The sequence below is a fragment of the Octopus bimaculoides genome, chromosome 21 (genome assembly GCF_046866305.1).
Source record: "Octopus bimaculoides isolate indiv1 chromosome 21, ASM4686630v1, whole genome shotgun sequence".
NCBI lineage: Eukaryota > Metazoa > Mollusca > Cephalopoda > Octopoda > Octopodidae > Octopus > Octopus bimaculoides.
Window position 1 is genome coordinate 2,945,826 of NC_142948.1, and position 12,443 is coordinate 2,958,268.

At 37.2% G+C, this 12,443-nt stretch overlaps 2 protein-coding genes and 1 long non-coding RNA gene across 5 annotated transcripts in view; 2 read left to right on the plus strand and 1 right to left on the minus strand.

Moving 5' to 3' along the window:
* LOC106868788 (UBX domain-containing protein 11) overlaps positions 1-12,443 on the minus strand; it is a 283,501-nt gene that overhangs the window by 221,216 nt on the left and 49,842 nt on the right. The gene's annotated exons all lie outside the window — the stretch shown is intronic.
* On the plus strand, positions 2,480-9,977 carry LOC106884122 (uncharacterized). Of its 3 annotated transcripts, none has more exons than XM_052975532.2 (2): positions 2,480-2,632; positions 7,576-9,977. In XM_052975532.2, exon 2 carries the CDS (start codon positions 7,668-7,670, stop codon positions 9,186-9,188), a length of 1,521 nt encoding a protein of 506 aa, XP_052831492.1. In that variant the 5' UTR covers positions 2,480-2,632; positions 7,576-7,667; the 3' UTR covers positions 9,189-9,977. The 3 variants fall into 3 exon arrangements, with proteins under 3 accessions (XP_052831492.1, XP_014790835.1, XP_014790834.1); XM_014935349.3 differs by lacking the exon at positions 2,480-2,632 and adding an exon at positions 4,878-5,223; XM_014935348.3 differs by lacking the exon at positions 2,480-2,632 and adding an exon at positions 5,706-5,914.
* On the plus strand, positions 6,087-7,681 carry LOC149131473 (uncharacterized). Its single transcript, XR_016237813.1, has 2 exons — positions 6,087-6,491; positions 7,527-7,681. It is a non-coding gene; the product is annotated as an uncharacterized LOC149131473 (long non-coding RNA).

A 12,443-nucleotide genomic window follows, 5' to 3' on the forward strand; every position in this document is an offset into this window, starting at 1 on the left:
GGATGTTTTTTACGTGCCACCAGTACGAGCTCTCCTGACCTGACATCGGTTGCTGTGTAAGTAGCAAGAAGTTGTTGACGACATTAAGAAGATGGAGATTGTCGTATGCTGTTGGTTGAGTGTTGAGTCTCCATGTGGCTGCTGTTGTGTCTTCGCTGGAACTGACCGTGTGCTCTGTGGTCAGTGGCTAGACCTCAAAATGTCTCGAACCGAAAGACCTCAACTCGTTGTGTCGCTGAAGTTTTAGAGCGTGCAGTCTGCTCACTGGAAGTTTAGAAGAGACTGTCACATGTTACCTTATCTGAAGCTGTGATTGGTTGGGTTGCCTATTGGCACGCAGTAGAGCAAGAGACAAATTGCACCAATACCAACCAATCAGAATAGTGGACATAACAGGGTCCAAAGTGTGGCCGAAGGCTAGCTGTTATCCACTACGTCCGTATTCATGTATATATAACTGAGAGAGAGCAATTTCCCTTAAGTCGTACGCTACACACATATTCGTGGACAATTTCATTAAAAACATTCATTTTTCTGAAAGTTATTATCATCCAAATTTGGTGGCGCAGAAATCTGTAGTTATGCAGATTCAGAGGAATTCGTAAAATTTGGATTTATACCTGCTATCCACGATAAACTATCACCAAGTTATGGGCAAAAAACTCAGATCTTGTGAATTTTCCGAAGTCCTTTCCCCACCCTTCCAAAAAGATTTTCCCACAAATTTCTTTATAATCGTTATCTATGCCAGTTGAAAGGTATGTATGTAAAATATCATGAAAAGAAAAAAAATGTTTCCCAAAAGTTATGAGGAAAAAACTTGGATCCTGTGTATTTTCCGAAGTCCTCCCCACCGTTCATTTCTGCGCATTTTTTTTTTTCATATTCGTTTCCTACGCGTTCTTTTCTTTATGTACGTTGCACTACTTTTTTTTTGTTTCCGGGTAATATTGTAAACATTAACCAAATTTTGAATGCCAAAAATGATTTCTTTGCTAACATGTCTTTCTGAGGAAATTAAACAAATACTTCGAATGATGTAAATGTTTAACAAACAAGAAACCGATTCTCATATATCTATCTATCAAATGAATTTATGGAGGCAGTTGAGAAAGCCAGCTTCTATATATGGCTAAAACTAATTGACCCGAAACAGCTCAAAATCCATAACATGCCGACTGGGAAATAGCGTCACTAAGAGAGGCTGGCTGGCTGGCACCTAAACAGCACTGTTGCTTAACAGGTGAGCCAAGGAAAGCATCTCATTCATTGCACCTCCCCAACAGTTCAAAGGCTTGTACCACCAGACAGCTAGTCAGCTGGAACTGAAACAAAAACGACTCTGTTGGAAGGTAGGTCAAGAAAGGACGCAGGCCAAAACAATGTGCCCTTACCCCCCATTGATCAGGTGAAGCTTAGATTATGTCACATGACAGCTGCCGCTGGTTACTGAGGGCTACCAGCAAGTACTGATGATGGCCTTACCCACTGGATCCTATAAGGGAGCTGTTCAGGTAGCGAACCGTGAAACGTGGTTGGAATTCCTCCTACAGACATTCAAAAGTGGACATTTTACTACATTTCTTCTATATTGATAAACTGTAGATAGAAACGTTTACCTGAACAACTCAACTCATCCAATGAAGATGACGAAACAGTTGTAACGGATGCGTGGAATACATTTTCGTTTGAAGACCAGCTAGCATTAGATTTGAAACCAAATCATTAGTTTCCCCCCTAGCTAGGTAATGCTATTGTTTTTAGTTAAGAACAATAACACCACACATGCTGACAGCTAAAACAATGGCTATCTTTAGTTGATTAATGTTTTCGCCACTTGATCTCTAACCCCACCAGAAGAAATTCACCTGAAAGAACAAAACCGTAGATCACTTTGCCATTGTTCTCACATAGAGAATACATTATAGCTCTTAGTAAAGCTGGTCAGTCTTGCCATATGTACAAGCCAATGTAGCCTGAGCACACAGAGCACGACACGTGATGAACGAAGTCATGTCGCCTCTATGTCACACAAACAGAGAATCGACTAAATGCCCTAAGACGCATCTCGTCTTTGTCACTGCGCACACGCAAAATCAGTGGTCAACTATAGCTTTCCTTTAGCATCAAGAATTACTGCTAGATAATGTTTCTCCAACAGTTGCTGTCAAGCTAGACAATTAGTTCTATCGGCCGCGATAATATCAATTTGTCTGCTTTTCCTCTATCAATTACTTTCAACCCAGAGATATCTTTGTCAACCAATGTAGGGAAGTCATAAACAGAAGGCCATCTTCACCTGCTAACGTACTGCATTTTTCCATATTATTCTGAATACTTTTGCAAACGTAGATTTGTCCACACATCCTCTTTCTGCATCTCATTCTTTCACTCTGACCACTATACATTTTATAAGCAACATTTTGAAGGAAGGAATGTATTTCAATTGGATTTACGTAGTGTTTTAATGTTTATTCAGCAATTTCACGTAGCATCAATCAACTACACTTACTACCCAGTCATTGGACTCTCTGAGTCAGTGGAATCCCTGAACAATTCGGACGTGCGTCTGACAATGGACTGAGAATAATTGGGGAAATGTAAAAAATAGACTTGGAGCGAAACTTGAAATGTAAGTACATAAAATTTTTTCTACTGTAGGCACAAGGCCCGAAATTTTGAGGGAGGGGGCAAGTCGGTTAGATCGACTCCAGTGCGGAACTGGTACTTAATTTATCGACCCCGAACGGTTAAGACGACTTTGACAGAATTTGGGATCTATTTTAAAACGGGGGCGCCAGTTTTCATTTATGTTTTATGTAGTGTTTTTGGTATGGAAAGACTTTCAAACTTCGTATACTTATCTATTTTGTGTTATAGAACAGAAAAATATTTTTGTATTCGAATTTATTTCACGTAAAAAATTGTCTTATTTCGATAATTTCTACTAATCACTGACGTCTATTCAGTTGAAAACAGTTAGCGCTGTAACGGTGTATATCGTATTAATCCCCTAACCCTAACTAGACTGTTAACCGTAACCCTAACTCTAAAATTGTTACACACATAGATACGCACAGCGTAATTTATTATATAAACAATATATGCGTATAAATTACGATTAAACCGGATGAAATATGTCACAGGGAATAACATTTTTATGACCGCCCAGCAGTAACTCTATTCAGCTGAATAGACGTCAGTGATTGGTTGTCAGTGTCCCAAGTTTCAAAGTGTTTCGTTAAGAAAATACTGGCGCCCCCGTTTTAAAATAGATCCGAATACGGAGATTAACAATATGGTAAAGAAAAATTTAATTGATTTCAAATTTTATATTAAAAAAAAGTCCAAATTTGATCCACACCCATCAAAAAAGGATGCGCGTGCGCGCCAATCTCTACACTGAAAATGATCGACTGAAAACGAGTGAAACATGTCTTACATACTTGTTGTAGGTACTACTAAAGCGGCGTGGTCCCAAACGCGCAGTCGCGCGGCCGCACTAGCTAGTCGTGAGTGGTCGATCCCAACCCCAACCACATGTATTCATTTGTGCACGCGCACTTTTTGTAGGATCGACCACTCATGACTAGCTTACGCGGACGCGCGACTGCGTTAGTAGTACCCTTGTTGTATATGTCGGCCTTGTTTTTTCACATTAAAAGCAACCTATTCTCATAGAAGCAAATGAGATTTTAAATAATTCTCCGTCATCCATTCACTAAAAACTTTAACATACTTCCAAAATTGATGCACACACTCCTCGCCACCCAGCAAAAAATGGGTGCGCACCCAATAATCTCTACGGCTCAATGAAAACATGTTTTACATACAGTTCTATATTGAAGAGACAAGGAATTATGTACATTATTTACATTCGACGGATATTTGTCCTTATCTTGCTTGATGTTAACACAATGTTTCGGCTGATATACCCTCCAGCCTTCTTCAGGTGTCTTGGGGAAATTTCCTTAGGTATTTTTCAATATTGTTATTATTATTGTTCAGGTCACTGATTGGAATCGAACTCGGAATCTTGGGGTTAGTAGCCCGCGCTCTTAACCACTATATGTATATATAAAGAATATCTAATAAAATTATACAAGATTCCAGTGACCTGAACAATAATAATAATAATACCTTAGGAAAGAGAACCCAGGTTCGAAATTTCCACGGAGACTGAAAAAAAAAATCGAAAAAAAGTTTAAAATTTTAAAAAATTGCGTGTGGGGTGGAATTTAAAAGGATCTTTGGGGTTTGACGGGCAACATTTGTTTTCTTAACGAAACACTTTCAAACTTGGGACATTGGTAGAATGTGTCATATAAAACAACTTCTCTTAACCTTCTTAACAAAATTTTGTACATCGCAAGTTATTCCATGTTAAAGTTGTCGTATTTCTGTAATTTCAACCAATCACTGACGTCTATTCAGCTGAATACAGTTACTACTGTTTTCTAAGCAGCAGCTTTTGACCGGTAAGAAAAATGTTATTCCCCTGACATATTTCATCCGGTTTTTTTGGTTTGTTTTCTTTTGAAACAGACAAAATTGCAGAAAAATGGTAATTCATACGCAAATATTGTTTATATAATAAATTACGCTGTGCGTGTCTGTTATTAATGCACCTCCACCAAGTGCTTCATTTCCTAGAAATAGCAGCCAAATCTTCTTCAAATCAAACTCTATTTAGGGATAGGATTAAGCAAGAACAAATCAAATGAAAAAATAAACTGAGCAACACGCGTGTTTACGAACAGTCTAGTTAATCGGAAATGTCAGAACTAACGAGGATTAATACCATATACACCGTTACAGCAGTTACTGTATTCAACTGAATAGACGTCAGTGATTGGTTGAAATTATCGAAATAAGACAATTTTTAACGTGAAATAACTTCGAATACAAACATTTTTTATCTGTTCTATACCACAAAATATACAAGTATACGAAGTTTGAAAGTGTTTCGGTACCAAAAACACTACAAAATGTGGTATGATGTCAGTGTCTAGGGAGGCTGACCGGAAGAGGAAAAAGAGCAGAGGGAGCCTCGATCGGGATTCGTGCCCTTTTCGAACGGGGTTGTGGTCAGGACAAGATGTGTTAAGCGACGGTCTAGGTTTGGGAGAAGCAGCTGCTATTCCTGGTGTTCTTTGGTTCGGGGCAAGCTTCAAGGATTGGATACCGCAAGACAGACTCGCAGTCGACGAAAGGAAAACCGAGGTAAGGCGATTACATCTACTCGTACGCACACACCACACAAAAAAAATGTTGCCCGTCAAACCCCAAAGATCCATTTAAAATGTTGAAAACGTGATGTTTTGCATATTCGGAATCTTCGTCATCGAAAACCTATGAATCCGCTGGGAAAAAAAAAAAAAAAAAACCATTCCGAAAGTTCGCTTTTTGTGGCGCGGTGACGATCGACCAGCACCACTATTTAATAATGTGGTGAATTGGACGCAGTGAATATTTAAATTTGCAAGAAATTGGAGTTAAAACAATTCAATAAACTTGAGAAATCGAAATTATAGGAAATTTCTAAGAACATGAATTTATAAAAATATTTCCGGACGGTCAACCCTTAAATGGTTGCTTTCTTTTAGTACTTTTAGTAATTGTTATATTAAAAGCTACAGAATATGTTTGAAAAAGAACGTGTCCTTATTTCTGTTTAACCCCACCCATCTGGCAATCTAGAATGCGCATGTTCAACCGGAAGTTGAATTCGGCCTTTCAACCTGATGGTTGCTGTAGTCTTACTTTGAATTTTAAGTGGATCGCTTTATTTCTAAAGGATAATTAATAAGTTTGAATGTTATAATATATTTATCTATGATAATCTATAGATGATTCTCTTCAGCAACGCCACCACCGTCACTGACTTCCTGATAACAGTTGTAATTAATACGAGGTATTTTTATTGATATTTTCCCCTTCAAACATCGTTTCTACTTTCATTAACACAATGTTCCTTATTTGATCAGTCATAAAATTTGTGACATCCCTGGTAAGAAATTGACATTGCCCACAGGTCTGCTCAGTCGGGATTAACTTAGGGCTATAAACAACGACGAAGCACGTTCTTGGAAAGAGGGCTGAATGTTATCGTTCTCTACTGCGTAGTTTAACGTATCTAATGTTAGCGTGATGGTGCATCTGTGGGTTATAGGGGGTTCCTATAAGGTTGTTAATCACCCCTGATTGGAACTCTCCCATATGACATGTACGCACGCTCAGTGACTTGCTTTAACTTCCGCAGACGACTCACATACTGCACTGACCGGTTCGGCAAAGTTATTTCGCTACATAGATATCCTGCAAACGTAGCTATTCGTCGTATTTGGCTTCAGAGATCGAGACTTGTGAGGAAAGACTTTGTTTACACTGCAAATAGCCAAATGTGTTCCCAGCATTTCGTCAATTTTAATGGGCCATCGAAAGATCACCCCTTGCCATCCGTTTTTCCAAACAAAGTATTTGAAATATCAGTAAGTGCATGATCATATACGCAGTTAGTAGATGAGTGAAATGTCTCTTTGATTTATCTCCTCATTAACAGATTAGAACATGTTAAAATTCAAAAGGGGAAACAAATTCGAGTGGTGTACGTTGGGCTAAACACGAATGTTTAATCTAATAATTGTTGTGTTGATGTACAGGTATTTTTAATAAAGAATTTTGCATTCAAATAATAAATACATTGAAATTGTTGTTAATGTTCTGAATGAATGTGGGAATTTCGAGTAAGCCTAGCTATGATATGTTTCTTTATATATATATATATATATATATATATATATATATATATATATATATATATATATATATATATATATATATATATATATATTAATAAGGGTAGAAATTAATATTAATCAATTAGAACCAGTGGTCTAGCATATTAAAAAAATCCGATGATTAAAATTATATCAGGCAATACTTCACCGAGAGGAGATATAAGCTTCTGCTTATTCTTGTCTGAAGTATCGTCCGATGAATTTACTTTGTTGACATTCTTCATTGACAGAATTTTTATACCTTTCAGTCAAGTCCGCCTTCCTTCCAGTAACATACTGTCCATATAATCTTAAATATTTCTTTAACTTGGGCACAGTAAGTACTTCGATAGCTGAATCATCGAAACAATAACACTAGCGTGGATAGTCTGCGGAAGTTTGTCTACATGGAGCGCCGCCTAGCCAAGGGAGATAACCTACTTATAGGAAAGCCCTATATCTTCCGTGGACTTGTCATTGTTATTGTTCTCATCGTTTTAGTTGTGTAGTTATTGCTAGTTACGGGCCTTGATAGGATGAACCTTTACTCTTTTCTACTCAAGGCACAAGGCCCGAAATTTTGGAGGATGGGGCAGTCGTTGTCATTATATAATGTGACAGTCTCAAGATGTAGCTATAGTCTGTAAATATCTAGGATTGATCAGTTGAGTTTATATTTACAATTTATCAATATGTGTATTCCCCTGTTGAATTCCCTATATCTTAAATGTTTCTCTATTATTTCAGAATACCTGATGTCATTGGCATAAAAGGATTTTTGTACTTTCCTTTACAGAACAAAGAGTGAAAGAAGAAGAATGGAAAATGGATTATGTAAAACACCAATTAAAATAAAATAAGAGTCCGAAATTGTTTTTTCTTATAAAGATGTGTAAAACATACCACTGTAATATTTGTGATAAATCATTCTCTCAAAAACATTACCTAGATACTCACAGAAGTATCCATAAAGGAGTAAAACCATATCATTGTGATATCTGTAATAAATCATTCTCTAGAACTGGTGATTTAACTACGCACAAACGCATTCATACAGGAGAGAAGCCATATCACTGTGATATCTGTGGTAAATCATTCTCTAGAAGTAGTCATTTACCTACTCACAAACGAATCCATACAGGGGAGAAGCCATATCATTGTGATATTTGTGGTAAAACATTCTCTCAAACACAGGTCTTAACTATACACAAACGCATTCATACAGGAGAGAAGCCATATCACTGTGATATCTGTGGTAAATCATTCTCTCAGAGTGGTGGCTTAAGTACTCACAGACGAACTCATACAGGTGAGAAGCCATATCAGTGTGACATCTGTGGCAAATCCTTTTCTCGTGGTAGTTACTTAACTACACACAAACGAATCCATACAGGAGAGAAACCATATCATTGTGATGTTGGTGGTGAATCATTCATTACAACTGTAGCCCTAAGAGCTCACAAATTCACCCATACTGAGAAGCCATATCACTGTGATATCTGTGGTAGATCATTCTCTAGAAGTAGTCATTTACCTACACACAAACGAATCCATACAGGGGAGAAGCCATATCATTGTGATATTTGTGGTAAAACATTCTCTCAAACAAAGGACTTAACTAGACACAAGCGCATTCATACAGGGGAGAAGCCATATCACTGTGATATCTGTGGTAAATCATTCTCTGTAAGTGGTCAGTTAACTGACCATAAACGTACTCATACAGGAGAGAAGCCATATCATTGTGACATCTGTGGTAAATCATTCTCTCAGTGTGGTGGATTAACTAATCACATACGTATTCATACAAGAGAAAAACCATTTCACTGCAATATCTGTGGTAAATTGTTCTCTAGAACTGGTGATTTAACTATGCACAAACGCATTCATACAGGAGAGAAGCCATATAACTGTGATATCTGTGGTAAATCCTTCTCTCAAAGTGGTCAGTTAACTGACCATAAACGTACTCATACAGGAGAGAAGCCATATCATTGTGACATCTGTGGTAAATCATTCTCTCAGTGTGGTGGATTAACTAATCACAAGCGTATTCATACAAGAGAGAAACCATTTCACTGCAATATCTGTGGTAAATTGTTCTCTAGAAATGGTGATTTAACTATGCACAAACGCATTCATACAGGAGAGAAGCCATATGACTGTGATATCTGTGGTAAATCCTTCTCTCGAAGTGGTCAGTTAACTGACCATAAACGTACTCATACAAGAGAGAAGCCATATCATTGTGACATCTGTGGTAAATCATTCTCTCATCGTGGTGGATTAACTAATCACAAACGTATTCATACAAGAGAGAAACCATTTCACTGCAATATCTGTGGTAAATTGTTCTCTGACTCAAATAATTTAGTTAGACACAAACGTATTCATATGGTAGAGGAGTGATTATCTGGTAAATCATTCTCTCCAAAATGTAATCTAACTATGCATGTATATGTTTATTCAGAAGCAAAAACGATTCAATGGAAAATATATCAAAACAAATATTCACACAGCAAAGAAGATATTGTACTACCCAAATCTATATTATATAAAACCTCAATATCTATATTCATGGGATAACTTATATTGTGCTATTGTTAATAAAAGCAAAATATCTATTTATATTCTCTGTAATATATTTCCGAAACAGAAAAGCTGAAACCAATTTATTTGATAAAGTGAGTAAATAACATGGATCATGTTAGAACATGAATGTGTGTCTATTATGTTAGAAATACATGCACAAACCAGAAAACAAGATCTTACATTTTCACTTATATATACACACCTTATTGTATCTAATGTATATTTTGGTTTAAGTATTACCGTATTTTCCAACATACAAGTCAGTGTACTATATAACTATATAGTATAAACATTCAAACATATCACTCTTTCCACATATGCTGCATTTCACACTGCATTTTCAGTTGTAAATTTCGGTTTGAAAAATTTGATTTGTATGCTGGAAAATACAGAATTATGAAATTGTTATCAGCAGTGGTTCCTAATCTTTTTACTGTCACAGTCTTCTTCCTTGTATGTAAATGAATTGACTTGTGGACTCCCAAGCTTCTGAAAGGTCTACTTAAGAAAATTTATTTAAAAGCAAACTTATTTTCCTAATTTCATCTCATTTAAAAGAAATATGTAATTCAATATGCAATTAAATAAATGATAATTTTTAAAAAATATTACTTGTATTATGAGATGTTTTATGTATATGTTTGTGTCTCTTTGTTTTGACAAGAGTTATTGTCATCCAAGCTGTATCGTTCACTTCCAGTATTCTGTGAGATCATGTTACCTTGATTGGAAACAGGTAAGGGTTAGCAACAGGAAGGTCATCTAGTTATAGAAAATCTGCCCCAATAAACTCTTTCCAATCCCTGCAAGCAAGGGAAAGTGAATATTAAAATTATGATGATACTGTGTTCTGAATTTCAAGCAAAGTGGTGGTTAGTTCTAAGAGAAGATTTCTATAAAACAGCTGGGAGGAAGCCTGTTCACATAAATATATAGCTAGAAATGGCATTAAATATTTCTGTGCTTTGGGAGCAGATTCTTAGGATTCGCTTTTCAAGAAACAGCTAAATTGTACTGACATGTGATGATATGTTGCACCAAAGTTCAACAAGATTATGTTCTTCATTTTAATATTAAATATTTTACAGTTTTTACATTACATGAAACGAATTTCTCATGAAATTGTTACGTATCTGGTTGAGGAAAATAATCACATTTAAAAAAAAAATCCTGCCAAGTTTTGAATGTAAGGGTTGCATATTTCTTCAGAGGGATCACCATCTGATGTTACAAAACAGTTCTTTAGTGTCAGGAAAGATTCAAAAACATTGCTCTGCAGATATTCTGACCTCGCAATTTCTAATTTAATAATCATAGCTTTTAGTTTAATCTTCAGCTGTAAAAATATATCTCATTTGTAGGCCCGTCGCCTTCCTGGCACGTGAAAAGACATTCGAGCAAGTTCGTTGCCAGTACCGCTGGACTGGCCCTTGTGCAGGTGGCACGTAAAATACACCATTTCGAATGTGGCCGCTGCTATTACCTCCTGAATGGCCTTCGTACCGGTGGCACGTAAAAGCACCCACTACACTCTCGGAGTGGTTGGCGTTAGGAAAGGCATCCAGCTGTAGAAACTCTGCCAAATCAGATTGGAGCCTGGTGTAGCCATCTAGTTCACCAGTCCTCAGTCAAATCGTCCAACCCATGCTAGCATGGAAAGCGGACGTTAAACGATGATGTGCCACCCTAGCTAGCCACAAAAAGGTTGTTGAACCACTCACTCCCACAGAACCACTTTCTACGAAGAAATAAATTTATTTCCTCTATCCTTATCTTTTATATTCATCTTGTAACTTGAGAGTATATCCTCACCATCTCTCTCTCCCTTTCCAACTGGGGAAGCTATGTATTCACCTGTCAGCAAGACAACACCTGTTCTTGTCCCTCTGTCATTCTTTTACATCCTTCAATATTATATCCCACTCAGTTGAAGGATCTTGCATTGCCAGTTACTTGGTGACCTCCCTAGTGCCAGTGCCACATAAGAAGTTCTGGAAAGGGATTAGGAACAGCATCCAGCTGTGGATCCGATACCAAAGCAGACATTAGAGTTTGGTGCAGTCCATTGTCTTGCTGGTTCCTCTGGGATCATCCAATGCATGCTGGAATGAGAAGTATGTTAAATTATGTCTACACAACTTAGATGCGTGGATAAGTACTCTTCCCCATTACAGCCAAAGCATTTGAGAATATAAGAGCATAGACACTGCCCATCATCTCACAAGAATTTAATAGATGAAACTTTTATAAAATAAACTAGTTTCACTGCCTTCTCTAATGTTGACTTAAATTTTCTTGGTATGTGTGTGATGTTATACTCAGGAAATGTCTGTGCCACTTTCTGGTATAAGTAACCTCTTCCTTCCACAAAGATAATTTCACTACTCTAAACTGCTCTCACCCAAGACTGCCAAGTTGACCCCAGCCACTGCAGGTTTCCCACATCCAATGGCATCTCCTTTTTCTACCCTACCTCCTTATACCATGTTACTTCCATCCTTCCACACCAGATAGATACACATGTACACATAACAGACATAAGCATGAGACACAAAGAATTATACATACAAACAGAAGCCCATTCTCTCCAGTCTTAAAATCCCAAACCCATCGTCCAATTTCGGGACAATCCATGGCTGACCGGAGGTAACCAAATCTGCATTTCACTTTTTTCTTTTATTTTCTTTCTTTCCTCTTTCTTCTTTCATTTTCAATATCCAAAGAAGTATCATATTAAAAATGTGACAACAACTATTTCCATTTCTCTGTGCATCAGGTTTCTAATATCGATTGTGAGGCCAGTGCAAGTTTTGGACACATAAGAGGTGCAACAGTACCATAGGAAAGTTGACAGAAAAAGTAGATTTTGTGTGTGGCAGACATGCAAGTACAATAAACACTAAGAATGTACTGAGAATAGACTTCCTTGAATGTTCAGCAGGGATCCTTAAAAGTAGCAGACAGCTTCTGTTACCTGGAGGCAATCAAGTTACCTGTGGAGGAGGAAGTTCTGAAAGCAGAGTTGGTAGAATAAGCATAGTCTGGGTGAAGTTCATAGAGCTATTACCTTTG

Bases quoted from the DNA above. Each gene is read 5' to 3' on its own strand.
- LOC106884122 (XM_052975532.2), top strand. From the start codon at position 7,668: ATGTGTAAAACATACCACTGTAATATTTGTGATAAATCATTCTCTCAA.